At 44.4% G+C, this 18,967-nt stretch overlaps 1 protein-coding gene across 1 annotated transcript; it reads right to left on the reverse strand.

Annotated features, from left to right (window-relative positions):
* Positions 1-57: 57 nt before the first annotated feature.
* LOC108931161 (myotubularin-related protein 10-like) lies at positions 58-16,850 on the reverse strand. The gene is made up of 17 exons (XM_018746778.2): positions 16,575-16,850; positions 16,305-16,432; positions 15,849-15,912; positions 10,755-10,888; positions 9,811-9,883; positions 9,126-9,268; positions 6,031-6,124; positions 5,579-5,726; positions 5,266-5,353; positions 4,995-5,083; positions 4,756-4,886; positions 4,071-4,140; positions 3,785-3,855; positions 3,523-3,695; positions 2,729-2,899; positions 2,457-2,642; positions 58-2,242 (listed from the first exon to the last, which is right to left on the reverse strand). Exons 2-17 carry the CDS (start codon positions 16,359-16,361, stop codon positions 1,631-1,633), a joined length of 2,304 nt encoding a protein of 767 aa, XP_018602294.1. The 5' UTR covers positions 16,362-16,432; positions 16,575-16,850; the 3' UTR covers positions 58-1,630.
* Between the last annotated feature and the right edge of the window lie 2,117 nt (positions 16,851-18,967).

Consider the following 18,967-nt stretch of genomic DNA (forward strand, 5'->3'; position numbering starts at 1 on the left):
ACTAAATGCTCATGCATATTTTATCCATCCTCACAACTAGTCCAACTTGACCAAAAATTCCAATGGAAATGTTGAAAGCAATTTTATTGTTTACATTAAATACTATACAATACTTGGAATCACAGGTAAGACTAACAAATCTTACAAACTACCATTGTCAGCTTGTCTTTTTATGAAGCCTGCAGGTGCCACTGGGGAATTGTGGGACTTGTGAGCAAAGGACAGACTTTTCCACACTAGAGACCTGCTTAGCACCGCTTCAGTCACCCACAGTAGTCCTGTGGTGAAGGTTAGCTGACTGATGATCACCTCCTAAATGGCACTTGTGGAATCTCCCTTGCTTGCAGGACACATTGGAGAGAGTTTCTGAAGATGCTACAATGGAATTTGGGAAGACAGAAGAGACCACCGGAAATCACACTGCATTAACAGCCCAAATTCCTCTGTAAATGCATAATAGACATCCAAAGTGTTGCAGCTTTACCACATTGCTTAACTGAAGTGCCATATTCCAGGATGAGGCAAAACATACTAAAAACCACTACAATTTCAAAGCTTGGTTAGTCACAGAAAACTTCACAAAATTCAAAAATTACTAAAAATCAATCTTATTTGTATTAAATAAATTTAGAAAACAGCAGGATCTATTAGCTAACCTCAAGAATTAAAGGCTGTACCATTTTGAGTAAGAATGATCATTTATAATGTTGCAAAGTTATTACGTGAACCAGCCACTGTTGGTGAGAAATTTGGCAAATTTGACAAACTTGCCAAAAAGCCCAACCAGAAGTAGGCAGGCAACAAGAGCACGGACTGACCCGAAGGAAAGGCCTGACCTCTCCAACTTACAGACCTTCCAGACAAACGACATGTACTAAACCAAATGGCCACATTAGCTTCAAATGTGAACCTTAAGTGCAGACAGCCCAAGGAGATACTCCACACAAAACCCTACTGCTACCCCAGAACAGCAAAGTACTGCCAACCCATTAAATGTTAGTATCAATTTTAAACAGCACCTGGCTTTAGTTACTGGTGACTCATCTGTGTGAATGATGCAGGTATCCAGCCTGTCTCCATAAATGCAGAAAGCTCAGTCCACACCTACAGTTCAACATATCAAAATCTAAAAGTGCTAGTGTTGGACACACCCAGGTTCCACAAAGCAATGAGGAAGCAGTCTTTCAGCCAATTTTGCCTTGGTAAATGGTATTGCAAAACATTTTGTGTGTCTGGTATATTGCACCACCCATTTAAGGTTCAGAGAGCTAAAAATTGCAAGAAGTTAATAACCAGTATGTAATAATTCTGCTTTTGTCACATTACAAAAGGAGACAAAGATTTGGGTTCCATAGGACGCAACTTTCCCCAGTGGCTCGGCTGCTCAGAATAAACACCAAAGTTCCCACCATTGTGACAATGAAAGTAAATGGAAATCAACACTTCCCTCTAAAATTAACCATCAGAGAAATTCTTGGATTAAAATATGGGAATTCAGCCATTGTGCAAAGGAAAAAAATAAAATAAATAACCAATAATATAAGGCTCTCCCTTTTCACAGCCTCCTTTCCTTGTCTATAGTCCTTCACAGGGGCCCTGCCTCCACATCGACCTCCTACACTGGGTGTTTTCAGGGAGTCTGGTTTACTAGGGTCTCACTGGAGAGCCAGAGCCTGGCCCCACTGAGGAACTTCCTGAGCGGGGTCCCCAGGACCTCGGGCCGGCTAAGGTTGCCCACCGGGGAAAAAGGGAATGCTGAGCTGAGGTACTCCGGTTGCTGGGGGGTGATGGGAAGAGGACTGCCCCTGAAATACATTCTCCTTTGCTCTGGGGACAGGGTCACCCTGTCTGAGGAGCATCCAGGAGTGGGACCACCGCTGTACTGCCGCAACTTCATCTGCAATGTCTCGATCTCATCAGCCAGCAAGGACAGCTTGTGAAGGGCCATGACCATGCCACCATGTGGGATCCGTGCTTCGGGGACCCAGCGCAGAAAGTACAGTCGCCACAGCTTCAGGTGTGAGGGTAGCAGCTGGGGCAGCAGCAGCCCATGTGGGTCTGCGGGTCGGGAGAGCCAGTCTCTGGTGAAGTGGTCCAGTGTACTCTCTGGTGCCTCACGTCGTGCTGGGGACTCTGGCCGGAACCGCAGAATCAGGGAGTTACGCCGTGGGAGGGAGCCATGCCTTCCCAGCATGCCATTCTGCATTGATGGCATCCCCCTTAATGTGGAACTGTAGCTCTTCTGCAGCATGCACACAGGAATGGACAGAATGTGATGGGCAGACACACCACTTGACAAATGAGAAAAGGACAAAAAAAAAAAAAAAAAGCTACAAAACTTGTGATGATTTTTACAACCCAACTCATCACAGCAGGCCTTTAGAGAGGCATGCTGGTCTGCAGGAGCAGTCCTGCCTGGCAATGTTTTAATGCTCTATTGGCAGGGGTGACCTCACCTTCGTGCGCTTGAACGTCTTCACCGCTCCATTCTGCACACAAGGAGCTGCCCTCTTGCCCACATAAAATGGGCTGTTGAACAGTGCCTGATCCCTGTGGCTGAACTGCTGGGACCAGTCCCAGACTGGGGGGAACCGCAGGGTTTTCTCCTCTCCCAGAAAGAGATACCGACTCTGGGCAAAATCCTGCAAAGGCAGAGTCACTGCCAATCATTTTGCTCACTGAGCAGGTCGTTACCCTTTATGTCTAGCTAATGGGACAGAGGGCTCACCCGGCTGTGCTCTGCCCTCTGACGGGGGCAGTTGAAGAGGAAAGTGCTGAAGACTGGAATCCACATGCTGTCACACAGCACAGCCAAGTAGATCTCTGTGAATTCAAAGGCAGATGGGAACTGGTTCATCAGCTGCCACACACAGTCCACGAAGAGCAGGAAGAGTGGCGACTGCAGAAAGAAGCACAGGTTTATTAAATGTGCTACGGCTCGCTGCCTCCAGGTCTTTAATACAGACACCCCTCGACTTATGCAAATAGACCATTCTTCAACCCCTTACGCAAGTCAAAAGTTACATATGTCAGATTTCCCTCTCCTCCCCCACCATTCACTAGCCTACCCTACTCTAGGTATTTGTTGCAAACACAGGTTTTTTTTTTTTTTTTTAAATATATATATATATATATTATAATTCTCTAGTAAATGTCAGACATTAAATACAATAATATTTTTAATTTCATCTTTAAATCAATTGCTATACGCTTCCGAGACTGTTCTTGCTTTCCTTCAAGTGCACATTTACCACCAGGCATTGTAAATAACGAAATAGGTAAAAAACATGGGGAAAAAACTACACTAACAAGAGGAGATGCATTCGCAGCTCAAAACATGCAGGAACTGGGAAGATGCAGCTTCCTGTCTTGTCTGGCTACGCCGGCTTGCGCTTAACATATTTCAGATGTTTTGCGTAAGCACTATCTGAAAAATGTGAATGCTGGGAATTTAATGTAAATCCAGATTTACGCAAGTCACATTTATATAAGTAGAGGAATGTCTATATATTAGCTTATTACCTCCTCTTTGCTGCTCTTCTTCAGGTGGTTACAACGGTCAAGGAAGCGGTGCCCAGCCATCACCCACTCCTTCTGCACCAGGCTCTGGAAGCCCTCAATGCTGCGAAAGTGGGGGTCCAACATCAGCTGGACCAGAGAAGAGACCACGCAGCTCAAGTCTCGGTCTTCCTCCTCTGTAGGATGGAGAAGGACAGCTCATCATATTAAAGTGAAAAAGAAGGACTATACCACACTTACCAGCATAATGAAAACAGAGCCTCACCTTGCAGGATGACAGACATACCCCTCCCCTCCAACATGTGCACCACCTCTATGGAGTGCTGCAGGAAGGCCCTGGACAAGATGTGAAGTTTCTTATCCTTGGGCATACATGTCCTTTCTGACATTCAGTACTGCTTAAGGAGCATACGCCTTCAAACTATGTCCACACCAAAAATGCACTTAATGTGTGAAAACATTTCTTTTATCTGCTTGACACTAAAATTCAAATTAAAGCTAGTCCAAACAAAGGCTAATCCATGTCTGTGACAACCAATGCTTCCGCCTACCTGACATTTTCCAGCCATCCTGAGCTCTCCATGGAGGAGAACCACTTGTCCTCGGACTCCTGGTAAGGCTCTGCCCATAAACAAAACACACCTCAATGATATGAGAAAAAAGGAAGGAATTTCTTTGCTGCTGAGCATAAGTCATAATTCAAATTCATTTTACAAGACAGTGTCCACAATTGTACTGTGTTATAAGGGAATGGTAGGTCTGAGAGGGTCCCTCTAAACATACAGGCACACAAAATGTCAGTTGTGCAGACTCGCAGACAGGAAAATCTTTGCACGACAAAGGCATCCCTAAGGAGCAAATTTCCACATTTCTTATGACAGAGAGGCAACGCTTTCCTTAAAATACTCCCATCATGTAGATATCTACCTTCAAAGTACCCATTATAAAATGTGAAGATTTATTTTCTTGTCATAAACTTTTATTCAGAACTACATGACTTATAATTTTATATTCTTTTAAAAGACTAGATATTCCATGACTCTCTGGAGCCATTCAGATTCAGTACTGAAAATATAGTGCAAGCAGCATCCTATCTAGAAGGCTATAATCTCTTTCCATCCAGTATCCTGTACCTCAGTTCCTCCAAATAACACTGCACTACAGCACTAACCCTTACTTGAGAGGGAGAGGGGCCTAAATGTCACAACCCTGTTGAGAAAAAGGCTTCAGACCCACCAAAGACACAGATCTGCCTCAGTTTGACGAGGGAAGTCTGGACATCCTGAATTCTTGGGAGGCTCCTGTCTAAGTTAGACTGGAGGACATCGCTGCGCTTTGGGTGGCTTCTGGTGACTGCGCTGCACACCCTGTCACAAAGCAGAAGCAAGAACAAGGTGTTGCTGTTAGAAGACTGGACTCCATTCCACCATATAATGATTTGTGGAGCTGAACTACAGGACCTTTTATGCCTGTACCTTTGTTCTAGCTTCCGCTGATGAGCCACATCCCTGATGCTGGCCATTCGGACCAAGGCGCTGCCATTCGGGTGATTCCAGCACCACAGCTGGGGAGATGAGATACAGTGAAATGAGCCATGAGCAGTGGCCTGTGCACAGGCTGCTCCTCTAACCACAAAAAACTCAAACACTTCTGTCCTAGTATCGGTGCAGTCTCAGTGGATACATGGTTTGAAAGGCTGGGGTGGTCCTATATTTGGCAAAGACCTGACGGCAGTCGGCCACTCACCGGGATGCGCTGTCCTGCAAAGGAGCATGAGAACTGTCTGAGATCCTGATCTGCAAGGGACACGGGCACCACAAAGTGCTCCGGAAGACTGAGGAAGAGGATTAAAGTAGACCGTCCATCACAAAGACAAAGGTGGAAAAACTGTACACGTTTTACAACCTGAGATAGAACCAGCATGCTTTGAATTAAAACAACTTTCTGATAACTCATAATACAAGAAAGCTACACAACGAAATACATGCTGATGTTAAGAGTACTCTTCCACCGCTTTAAAGACCACAATGTGAAAGTCATATTTCCCAGACCCCCCGACCTGGGTGACACAGCATAGCCTTCATTGAGAGAGCACACCCTCCACTCGCTTGCTCCAGTGCGCTTAATCTCCCGGTCCCAGTCGGATGAGCAATCAAATAGCGGGGTTCGTAGCCGAGCACTTAGGTCTGCAGTACTGATCTGGTCACCTGGCAACACACAGGCAAGACACCATAAAAAGAGATACATGCACACACATGCACAAAGCAACACGTATGCACACACATGCACCACACTTTTGACTGACATTATGTAAAATTTAGTTTTGGTTAACCAACCATATTATTCTACCGTTATAGATAAACACACTTCAAATTGTATCTGGCTGACAAGAGCATAAAAGTCCATGCCGTTTTACCTTCATCACATATAGTAAGTGAATGCAGCTCTTTTTAACAAGACCCACATGTTTGTTAACGCAGACAGAAAGGTAAACAGACAAAAACATTGTACCTGAGGACCCGTCGTACCGCTTCCCCACATACTCAAAGCCAAAAAGCAGCAGGGGGTCCGCAGGCTGGCAGTAATGGGCAATGGCCAGGCACACCTTCACACAGAAAAAGAAAGGCACCAAGGACAAAATAAATAAATTTTGATGTAGTTCTTAAACATTTTTACTTTGAATTCTATTGTTTTCTTACTGACTTTTCACTTTAACCACATGAAACCATGTAAATACATTTAAGCTGTGCAGACGATATTGTCATTGTCAAATGTGTAATCTTGTTAGTTGTTTATATCACTGCTTTTCCCATTACATTCAGTGAGAAGGAAATTAAGATTTATGAGTAACATTCGTACAAACAACATTACTAAGGATTCTGTATGGTCTGGTATGGAGGTCCACAGGAGGTGACACCAACCCTAGTGATGCCACTGGGTCATTCCTATGAACAGACCTTCCATTTCTGTTTCTCAGTTCAGAGCAGTCATTCAGCACAAGAAATTAACCCCATCATTGGAAGGATGGGTGTATATCTAAAGGACACCATTACACCACTAGGATTGGACATCAGCTGTTACCCTGACAGAAGATCTACCACCTCATACTCAGCATACATAACTGGATAATTCTCATCTGAATCCAGGAGCATGGTGCTGTTGTGCCTCTGAGTCTGTCTGTTCACCTGTCTGCCTGCTTTTCCTTGGGGCTTGTTTTTTGGCAAGGGACCACTTTGGGATCATTCAATTAAATGGTTCAATCTGGGCTGGGAATTGGGGGCAGGAGGTAGTGCAATGTTCTAAAACAAAATTCCATGTTTAAGGAGCAGATTTTATTTTGTTGCAATATTCAAAACAGATGCCGCATTCAGTCAAGTTCTGTCCAGTATGCACTGACAATCCAACCCAAGGAAAGCAAAGGAAACATGTCAAATCCATATTTGTCTACCTATTAAAAGAACACTGAGACACAAAGGGATCATGTTCTTGACATCTAAACCTTCTTGGAAACCTTCTAGCAAAAGCCATATTTTCAGACAGACCGATAATGTCGTGGTTAACCTCCAGGGCTTAAAATTCTGAAATCAGAACAGGTTAGTTTCTACAGATGACCTTGAAAAGGACATTCTGAGGAAGTACTACACTGTCGATGGGTTTTAAGACAGCACAGAAAGTCTGCTTTTTAGTAGTTCTGGTAGGACAGCGAAAGCTCCGTTGCGCTCGAGTTGGTTGAGGACTCTGATAAGGAGCCAGGGTTGAACAATCACACAACATTGTCCATTCATGATTGGGTCTACAACAGACATACAATACATTGGGGGGGCATTTCAACTTCTCTGCATATAATGGCACATTATAATCACCCCATCTAAGAAAACAAAAACAGTCTCAGTTCTGCTCCATAGTTATACTGGGTTTTATATATAGTTTAACAACTTCACATGCAACACTCATGAGCTATATGAATCATTTCTAGATCAAGCACTGAAGATATAAGCTGGAACATTGTGTGTACACTTGCTGTGGATTCACATAAATTTAAACATATGTGACCAATGGGTAGATGAACCAGATCTTAGTTTTATATGCATTAGGCTCATTTAAATTTTGCACCAGGGCTTATCCTGTTCAAGTATTTTTATAGTACATATGCGCAGTTCTAAAATCTGTTGATTCATCCATGTGGTCAGACATCCCATAGCTGTGCAGTCATTGCTGATAGATCAGCATTACTAAATTTACATGAAGGTCTGCGTCCAAGACCTGATTTTAAATTCAATTCTAGCACAAGCTCCGTGATGTGATGCTTTTTGAAACAACCCTATGAACAAGAGCCTCTGCATGCCGAGCAGTCCAGAAGGAATTGCTGAATGGACTTTTTGTTCTCCTCTTTCTCACTTCTCCCCCCTTCCTTTAGGAGGACTCAACACATTTGTAGAAACCAGCCGATTCTAGCAGGAGCGTTAGCCTGGCACCGTGCCCATCTGGCACGTGTGAGCCTTTTCACATTTTCCAGAGTGAGCTCAACTTTTCCCAGCACAAGGTTACTGCAGGTGAGCGATCTAAACAACATTCCAACGTGGCTGAGTCGTTACTCCGTTATCTCATTTGGAGCAAATCCTTCTGAGAAAAATAAGCGTTCTAAAGAAAACAAACACATATAGCTTTACAGTTACATTCCAACATTCTTTATTAGTATTTTCCTCGATTTAGGACCTTGGACCGTAGCCAGAAGCAGAAAAGGTGAGTCATGATCAAAACAGAATTAAATGTATTAGCTAATTTAAAAGTACCTGAAATATTTTTTGGTAACTAAGGCTTTTATAATTTGTGGTGAAATGCAGTGAGCACTGTGGAATGACAGAACAGGCCTTTTTACCATTCATCTGCTTAAAAGGTGGAATGAGCGCTCAGTTGGCCGTTGTACTGCAACACTTGCCAAGAAGAGAAACTTGTGACTTGGAGTAAATTTTCACTGCAAAGTTTCACATCTGACTTGAACATAGCAGCTTCATTCGTTTTGAAAAGCTGATTTACACCTGATCTATAATTGAATTAAAAACTGATCTAAAAGAGAAGGCAAAAATGGAAATGAACCAAAGGGACTGAACTGAAGACAAAGGTAGAGGTGACCTCAACAAGGAGTAAGGAAACATCTGACCATAAACTGCACATTCTGTCCACAGTCTCAACCTAATCATGACAAGATGAGATGGGTCCTTGCAGAAGACCATCATTGTTCTCACCTTGGAATTGGGTAGTGAGGGAAGACAGAGCACCTTGGTAGGTAGGGCTGTATGAAACTGACAGAGGGTCACGGAGTCACATATGGTCATCCTGAGATGACCATTCTAATTCGCTAAATCCTAAGGTTGGGAAATTTGCTTGTTCAGAAAGTAACAATTTCAATGAGGAAGACCACTTTAGGATTGTGCATTAAGGGCCATGTGCTTCTTTAGGTCAACAAAACAGTGAAATCCAACAGATAAGTACTCACAGATAAGATAGGAAACGATATCTTAATTTACACTTTTCCCCTCTCCTTTGCACCTCATTTCATTGAGCAAGGACTGTATCCTAGTCTTCAGTGTATAAATAAAACATACCTTCTTGGCACTCTCAGGCCCGGACTCATCAAAGCGGAACCGAAGGATGCGGAAGTCCTTACAATAGATGATGAGTTCTGTGGGACTGAACTTGAGCTTTCGGTTCGACAATAGTACCTTCTGCTTCCCTGTAGTGTCATTCACTGGAGGGTTTTGATGAGGGACGCCAAGCAGTTCACAGAGAAAAACAGAGAAATGATAAATGGGTCACATTAAGAAATAAGGCTTACATTAGGATTTTAGGTGTAAATGTTTGTCAAGAGTTCTGGGCAAACTGCAGAAGCCTTGCATTACATGGGACCACTGAAGCTCTTGTGATAATCATGTGTTAGAGGCTCCTCCTGAACTGTAAAGAAGGAACAAAAATACATACTGGTACCACCTACACCAAAGTGAGCACTGTTTGTAGCCTGGAGGGGACTGGTCTTAACACTGAATAGGCTCATTAGAATGCCTCCCTGCTTAGCAAGCCCAGTGAGCCACCAGCAGTGACCAAACACAAACAGGATTAATCCTGTCTGGGCCTCTTGGTATCAGGCATGCGTCTCTGTAATGACTTCACACTCCCACGTGCTATGAGCAGTGACGGTGGCAGTTGGGGGTTTGGAACAGGGCATGGAGACTGTTCCCAGAAGGCTAGGGGTTCAAGTCAGGCAAAAAAGGCAAATCCCAGCATTTCTCTTACCTGTGACCAACTGCTCCACGCATGCCAAGGGCACATCATGGTCTCCCAGAAGACGGTTGCAATACTGGAATTTCTTAAGACAAACAAGCCAGTGTAAAGCTTTTAAATAACAACTGCAGACAGATCTCATTTTAATCACCAGTGTTTTAGGTATAGTTCATTCAAAGCATTGAGTAGTTTTAGCAGTTCCGTGCGGAATTTCATTACTGCACTGTACCAGCAGTTTTATCCAAATTCTGGCAAAACTAATATCTACATAGCTGGGTGGTGCAAGTAGGGTTTTGTACATTATTACTGTAGCACTCCTCCTGAAACATGAAATAGCAACTTTCAGTTTACATATTGTTGTCCGTAACAAGTATGGTATGCACTAGTCTCTTGTGTATGACGGAAACCGCAAAAAACCCAAGCTCATGTAAACAGTTACAATGGCCCCACCAAAGTAGGACTCTGCAGGTAGGAATCAGGCAAACCTAGTTGGTATCCAGATGAAAAACAGACACAGGGGAAAGCACAAACAACTGAAAATCAACAGCATACTAAACAGGAATTGGGAACTTCCGTCACTAGCAAGAGGGGAAGGAGGGGGGAATCTCCTTTGGTTGATATTTCCAATTGACATTCCTCTTATGGTACACATTCAAATGCAACAACATATAGGTCAATAAAAGTAAGCTTCTGAAGCAGGGATCAGCCTGACTTTCACTGACACAAACTTGCTTAACACGTGCACTTCGATACAGGCTGCCCAAAACTTTTAGCAAAAAGTTATTAGAAATGCAGTAAAATATTCAACTGCCATGTGTATAATTAACAAGGCTGAAAACCTACAGGACACTTTACCCAATGTTCAAAGCTGATTAAAATGACTGCAAGAGATGCAAGCAAGCTAAAAATTACTGAACATACCCTCAGGCAAGTGTCTGCATTTGTGCTGCTCTCACCTGCCTACTCGGGTCATGGGTCACAAAAGAGACCTTGAAGTTGGTGCAGATCAACTTGCCCCACAGGTCGTCTCGGGTGGTAACCGTGCCCATGCACTTGCGCACAAAGTTCACTTCACTCACCACGATCTCCCCTGCAAAAGAAACACACACTGATGAGACAGGGCTATGTACACAAAAGCTTATACAAGCCTAGCAGTTATTCTGCTCACAACAAAGCTGACCAATACTCTATTAGAACCAACAATGACAACATTGAAAAATGCTGGGTTTTCTTGCAATTCTCTTCGTTGGACTAAGCAGATCAGAAATACTTGGGGAAAATGCAAAAATACAAGCACTTATGCTTCTCACAACCACTCCAACAGTCAGAGGTCTCGAAAGCCAAGACAAAAGCCCACTTGACCGACATCTGTTTCTCCGCTTTTCAAAACACTAATGGGGCTGTTTGGCTGCCATTATGCCTTTCATGCTGCAATAATGCTCAGGCAGCAAAGACCAGAGTTTATAGGATATTGCATAATTAACTACTTTCCAAGAAAAACCCTGACAACTACCACTTAAGAAATAGACTGGATTTTCCACTTTTTTTCCCTTTTTTTCTGAAAATACCACATTGTCAACAAAAACAACCCTGTGTCAGCAGCAAAGAGCATTCCAACCAAACATGCAAGTTGCTCTGATTCAAAAGCTCAATAATTTGAAAGGGCTGCCTTTCAGTTTTAATTATGATTTTCAAAGAAATCCCTTATAACATTAACTTACTTGAATATCAACCAACCAACAGAACCAGGGGAGGAAAGAAAATGTAGCACTGACAAACCTATAAACCTTTAAGGTTTGTGTAGGGGTATCACAGTCCAATTCAAAACACTTCCACCCATTACCTGAGAATGTTAGGCGTGCCTACTAAAACTACACATCCGTACACAACCGATTTCATTTTTGATCTCATATCCAAAACAGTCAAATCAAGGGACTCTGTCATAGAAAAGAACCGTTTTAAACTGACACCCCTCTTCTATTTCTCAGGCCTGTCCACCTCAGCTGGAGACATGCAGAGCACAAGAGGCAAGAAGTTACCTACAGCAACTGTTTTGCCTGCTTTTCATTGTGCGGCACGCAGCCTCTGCCCCCCCCTCCACTCCAGCCTGCTTCAACATTTTATCCACACAGGCACATGAGAAGCGGAGGCCCAACCATTCCAAACCCTCCTTGTCAGGGCAGCCACAGGGGGCAGATGAAAGCCTGCCCGTTGGGCAGGGCTCGAGCTGCGACCCAGCAATTAGCCGAAGAGGGATGTCACATGACCTACTCCTACCCACACCGGTCAATAAATAGCACACTTCAGGGCTGTTTGCACTTCCTATGGAAAACAGAAGACCGTACAGGAGTTAGTTCAGTGCAAAGACCAAAAGTGAACAGTGGCCCAGTTGTTCACCAACCACCAAACAAGTGCAGTTAACACTCATGTTTCCAATTTTTTTTAAGAAGAAAGCTGCTGTAAGCACCTGGCGTTACCACCTCTGCTTGCTCAGCTGGGCCAAGACAGCGCCAACACCAGCCCCTTCTGAAGAGATCAGCCTGGGCCCCCATGAGAAAATTTATGAGAGGAAATACCCAGAGTGTGGCAGCTTTGGCTTGACAGGTACCGAGCTGTACTGCCTTAACACTTCATCCACTGCTTCAAAGGTTTGAAAAAGGTTTGCTGTGACAACATGCCTGATCTTTCCACAGAAAGGTATGCATTATCTGATACTTGAACCTGAGAGCAGATAGGAACCACCACCTGACAACAGGCACAAAGCTAACAGCAAGTCTAATCTGAGAATAAAATTAATGGAGTGACAAAGCACTACAGCAATGTCTGTAATCTCCTGAATGCACATCAAATGGAGAGGTCAAGAAGCCAAAAACAAATTTAAAGTTTGATACTGACACTGCAACATCATGGAGCAGATCCCAGTCAAACCTTTTCAAAAAAGACAAATGAGTAAGAGGATGCCTGGATCTCAGTATCATTGTCACATTTTTAAATGACCTGCCACTCTTCCTCAATTTATCTGTCATGGTAGCCTTAACATAATATATACTTGATAATCAGATTGCTTCCAGTCCAGGGTAAATAATGGACTTCCAGAAACTCAAAACACAGACAAATGAAGCTCAGAGCTTCACCTATTTGCACAGGTGAAGAGCTACCAGTATGGGTACAAGCACATCCACCTCCTGAGACACAACTCCTGAAGTTGTGAGTAAACCCCTTTCACATCAAAACCCGGATTGACTTTTTAAAAAAAAAAAAAAAAAAAAAAGGACACAGAATGGATCAAACAATGGAGGAGATGGGCAGGGGAAGGCAGCTGATGCTCTTTGTTGTGTGCAACATGACCTGAATAGGACCATTCAGAACAAGGCAGATCCAGAGGTGACTCATTCACGTCATGAAACAACACAGAGGGCAGCAGTGGCAGACGTACCAAAAATAAAACATTCATTACATTCAAATGTGCACTGCAGGGACTTCTATATACAGAGGGAATTCCTGGATATCCATACTTTAAGGTGGCTTCATCCGCTGATGAGCTTACACTGAATTTAAGAACAAGTGAAATGTATGGTCATTGAAAGAAATGTATATTAAAAGAATCTTTAAAAAGACTTTATAAGTCGGAAATAACTTCACAAGTGCTGGATATCAAGGCCAAAACTGCACAAAAATTAAGCTAAAAACATACCAAATTATCCTTTTAATTCCAAAAATATAACTATTGTTATCAAACCCACGATTATGCCACGGTCAACACACCACACCAGCTGACAGGTTGAAGGCTTCAGCATTTCCTAGGCCAGTGTATCTGAGTTATATTGAGCAGCACAACAAACAATTAGAAAGCGAACATACAACACACTGACCACAAAAAGTCTCACTTGGAGATGAGTTTAAAAAATGTAAGCCTGGACCATTTAGGTGACACGGATCACTCAAAATAAAGTGGCCAAAGCAAACAGCCTCACTTGAAGCAAGGAAAAAGTCCCTGGAGCCGTCTCGGACCACTCCATCCTTACTAAGGAGAGCTGAACTAAACGGCCCAAACTATCAAGCCGGAACGTACATTCGCCAGTCACGCTGCAAGCGCTTCCACCGGAGAACCCAACAGTGACAACACCCAGGCCACAGCACAGGTCTTATAAAATCATACAGCAGACCACTGCAACAGGACCTGCAATAACAAGACACTGCCTACATTCCATGCAATCGTTCCACAGTCTGTAAATATCACAGGGATGGGACCCAGTTCAGAGTCGCTGTGGAAAGTCTAAATGTGCTTTTTGTCTGCAGAAATACGGAGTCGGAATGGGTTACTTCTGCTCAAAACACACACAAAGCCTTGTTTGCCTTGCAGCAGCAAATGTGAAAACATGCAACATGCTTCTATTTTGAAAACAGAGAAGGTCCATCTCAAGCTGGCTAATTACAAGGTGAGGACATCTCAATTAAGAACTTCTCCACAGAGCTCTTTTTAGGACACACAAACCACCTCCCCCAGCCTGCTTTGTCCAAGGATGGTCTCCCTTTGGAAATAAAACATAGAAGTAACAGGACATTTTCAAAAGACCTTCACACGCAACAGTTGCTGGGTTTGGTGCTTTGCTGTGATGCCCAGTGTAACATTCGGAACAGTAAAAGCTTAGCAAAGGCTTTTCCAGAAAATTCTGCGCCTCCTCCGGGATCACTTCAACATATCCCAAAAATTGAGGTATAATGAATCAGTACTGAAGGCACTGCACACTCACTCCTCAAGGATGTGGAGGTGCCATTACTGTACCTTTGAAGGAGGTCTATAACTGCAAATGCTGGGTTGACAGGCTGTTTCGTTTACTGTAATACTGGCACTGGATGGAGAGGGATATTTTAAAACAGGTTTGTTTGGAAAAAAAATAACCACACAGACAGCTTTAGCAAGAGAGACCCCCCCTCCAAAGAAAAAAAAGAAACCTGCACCTTCACCCTGCTTCCTCTATCCCCTTCACCAATCATTGTAGTTCCGGGAACAAGTTATGAACACGTTAATTAAGTCAAAACAAGTTTTAAAACACGAATGTTCTTAAAGCTCTGAACTCATACATCAAACATCCTGAATTACACACTTGTCATGTTAAAAATGGACTTTACATATCATGGAATAGAAAGCAGCACTTTTGTGAAAATGTAGTGTGAACATATAGTCTCTGGAAGGTTGAAGATGTTAAAATAATAAGTCTTCCCCTCAGACAAGTGTCCGTTGGCCCGGTTACTCGGCTGACCGCTGCGATGAAAAGGAGGCCCTCCTCGAGCGGTAACTATGGCAACAGGTCGACACGCGGGTCCCCATGCGCAGCTCGCGGTGAAAGCGCGAGCTCGTTTTCGGGGGCCGAAAATACGCCTTTCAGAGAAACCCATCCAAATACGAAAGCACTTACAACAAGAAGTAGGAAAAAACAACACGTACGTTTTATGAATTATTGGCACGATGGTGTCACACTGCCCAGATATTATAGTGTACTCTGAAATAATACTTGGTATGATATGCATGGACATAATAAAAACCTATTGCATTGTTTTTTTATTGTATGATTCAATAACCAGTTACTACATGGGCTCAGTGGGGTGCGGTGGCACAGTGGGTTGGACCACGGTCCTGCTCTCCGGTAGGTCTGGGGTTCGAGTCCCGCTTGGGGTGCCTTGCGACGGACTGGCGTCCCGTCCTGGGTGTGTCCCCTCTGGCCTTATGCCCTGTGTTACCGGGTAGGCTCCGGTTCCCCGCAACCCCGTATGGGACAAGCGGTTCTGAAAATGTGTGTGTGTGTGGGGTGTCACGCACCACTGCCGTAAAATGCTGCGTTTATTAAGCGGGTAACACAGCACGGAGGCCGCTTCGGCGCGCGAGACGGGCTGTGTGTCCTGCCTCGGCTCAGGTCCCATTCGCAGACACCTTCATTTATTACAGCTGACAGTTTTATTACGGAATTCTAGTACCAAATGCTAAATGAAGCTTTAAACCAGAGTGAAGTGTAAGGGGCGAACCCCCGTCCCCCGGTCAGGCAGCTCACCTGGCAGTAACCTGGCCTCCAGCTTCTTTACGTTCACCTGCGGCACCAGCTTCTTCACCTCCGTCTGGGGTTGGAGTTACACATCGTTCTCAGACGATTTTACATAATAATGCGTTGCAAAATTGCTTCAAATGTGAAGAAACCGTGTAAAATCAATGTCACATACATAGTACCCATTAAAAACAGATCTAATTATACTGAGAGAAGTGTCCTACGCAGATTTTTAAGCACTACGTGGCGGAGGTTCGCCTCAGTAACGCCGAATTAGTCTCATCTCGGGTCATTTTTATGCGTCTCCAGCACAACAGGTCAGTTAGTGAGCGCTTAAGACGATACTTTAGCAGCAGTTTGTTTCATTCGGCTCTTCAGACACGAGTGAGCACGTCGTGTAACGTGCAGTGGCACATGATCATCATGTGCGGTGAGAGAGTGACATACGCAGTGACACACGCCTACCTGCACCGGCGGCAGGTACGAGCGGAACGTGGGTTTCACAGGTTTCACAGAAAACATGATCGCGGCAGAAGAAGCAGTCACTTGCCAGGGAAAGGACAGCGGGCACTGGAGGACATCTGTGGGGAGTTCTGCGAAGCACACACAGCACAAAGAATTCGAGTTAAAACAGGCAGAGAGCTGCAGAAGGGAGTCGAGAGTGAAACAATATAATATTGGCGGGGGCCGCTGCTGTGAGTGAGTGACCCGCGGGGCTCTTCTCGGCAGCCGCACCTCCTCTCTTCACTTCTCTTTCTGAAGTTCAGCAGGCACGCGACTGCAGCGCGCGAGCCCGACGGACACACATATCAGCCCCGGCGTGGGCTCACGCGCTTCACCTCAGCCCCTTCGGCGGCGCGCGGAGCAGATGCTCGGAGAAGTGTCCTCGTGCGCACTTTCGCTCCTTCCACCCGTACTCGCGCTTGGAGGAGGGACAATTACGGCGAGCCCGCAAAGACAAAAAAAAAAAGAAAAAAAAGTCGTTAAAAAAAAGGCACGCAGAAATTCACACGTGACTCAGCACTTCAAAACCTCTACGCGCAGCTACGCCAATCAGGGCACTTATCTAAACTTAGCATGTATTAATTATCTGCCCTTAGCAGTGAGGAGCTATTTTAGACGATACACACGGACAGACACGAAGCTACTAAAATGCATTTTCGAAAGAAACCTGCTTTCAATTTGGGGAACTGGCTAGAGACGCCACCTAGTGGTGAATTGACGTAGCGCATTTTTTAAAGGGGGAAAATCTTCGTCGGAGAACTTCAGCGGGAGCGACATTCCAGTGCGACAAAACAACAAAAGTTACCCGAGATGTGAATTATTAGCTGACCCTCGAGTGCGTTTAATATGCGGTAAAGCCCAGCAGGAAGTCATTCTACAAACCAGCCTGTTTTTATCTGCCTTTATTTAACCATAATTCTCCTCAGTTAGTGTCCTTCACACAGGGAGTTGCTTTGCAAAGTACCAAGAATGAGTATTGATTTCACTACATTTGCAATAATCAAACATCCGCCATACGTGTTGCAGCTGGAATCACTAGCCATAATAATAGTAATAATAATAATAATAATTAATAATAACAAGTCACATAGGGATATACTTAAAATAAATCACTCAACCACAGAAAGCAGTGAAAAGGTGACGTAGGTGATATAGGTGGTTCTAGACTTGGGAGCGGAGAGGAAGGGAGGTGTAAAAAAAATTACCGTGCTTTTCTGCGCTACAAGACGGATGGTGTTACTACACATTCTGCCGCTAGAGGGCGACATAACCACAGCCTCTGATCTACTGCCCCATATCATAATTTATACACATAAATGTGAGACAGGGAGCAGTATGCATTCTAATAACACAATTCTTTGCTAAGTGGACAGAGGAATCTGAAACTGTGTCTGCACTGGCACTAGAAAGACGTGTCGGTCGCTAAGGGTCTTTTCTTGGTGTAGATTGGTCACCTCGTGTTAAAATGTGGGTGCACAAACACACTGTCTAAACCACTTGTCCCATACAGGGTCACGGGGAACCAGAGCCTAACCCGGCAACACAGGGCATAAGGCTGGAGGGAGAGGGGACGCATCCAGGACAGGACGCCAGTCCATCACAGGGCACCCCAGGCAGGACTTGAACTCCAGACCCACTGGAGAGCAGGACCTGGTCCAACCCACTGCACCCCCTAAAACGTGGGTTCTCCTGTTTAATATATTTTGGGCTGTGGGAGGAAACCAGAGCACTTTCTTTCCTCCCTTTCATTAATCCATGTTTTTTTATCCTTTTGCTGTCTGGATCTCCATCTCCCACACTCAGAATTTCAGGATGCGTATGGAGGCCTTGTGCTGCCTGGGCAAGTCCTCACCTTCTCGCTGGCGTGGCGGGGGGGTTGGGGGGGTGGCCGCCAGCCTTGTGGTCCTGGTCTCGGCACCCGGTGACCCTTTGGCAGGCAGGTGAAAGGTCTGGGAAGTGAACCACAGAAATGCTCTGAAATGCATCTGCTCTTGTATTCATCCAACACAGTGTGAAATGAACAGAACCAAACTACGCTGACCTGGTATGGTCTTTTTCCTGGGCACTTTGTGTCAGCTTTCAGTGTAATATCCCATAAAAACACATATAATTAATGATGAAACACTTCAGGTCAAAAGCCAAGTCTGTGTGCATTTCTTGGTGTAATATAACACTGACGCACTTGTGGGCAATAGCCACAGCACACAGGTAGTAGAGTAGTGGTTAGAGCTGTTGCCTTTGGACCCAAAGATTTCTGGTTTAAATCCCACTACCAGCTGTAGTACTCTTGAGCAAGGTACTTTCCCTAAATTGCTCCAGCAAAATTACCCAGCTGTATAAATGGTTCAATAATTGTAAGTAGCTTAACAGTGTAAGTTTCTTTGGAGAAAAGTGGCACAGTGAGTAGGGCTGCTGTCTCACAGTGCCTGGGGGGTGTGGGTTTGATCCCTACTCAGTCTGTGTGGAGTTTGCATGTTCTCTCCATGTTTGTGTGGGTTTCCTCTCACAGTCCGACGACATGCTGTTCAGGTTCCCACTTAGTATGTGAGTGATACAGAGAGAATGTTTCACTGATGTATGGATGAGTGACCCAGTGTAAGAAGTGTCTCTAGCAGTGTAAGTCA

Source organism: Scleropages formosus, chromosome 7 (assembly GCF_900964775.1).
Source record: "Scleropages formosus chromosome 7, fSclFor1.1, whole genome shotgun sequence".
Classification (NCBI taxonomy): Eukaryota; Metazoa; Chordata; class Actinopteri; order Osteoglossiformes; family Osteoglossidae; genus Scleropages; species Scleropages formosus.

What these genes read in the sequence shown, in the direction of transcription:
- LOC108931161 (XM_018746778.2), bottom strand. Translation starts at nt 16,361, where the DNA reads ATGTTTTCTGTGAAACCTGTGAAACCCACGTTCCGCTCGTACCTGCCG. An exon ending in GGCTATGCTGTGTCACCCAG is followed by an intron (nt 5,354 to 5,578) that starts GTCGGGGGGTCT and finishes CCTCTTCCTCAG; the next exon opens with TCTTCCGGAGCACTTTGTGG. An exon ending in TTGCAGGACAGCGCATCCCG is followed by an intron (nt 5,084 to 5,265) that starts GTGAGTGGCCGA and finishes TCATCTCCCCAG; the next exon opens with CTGTGGTGCTGGAATCACCC.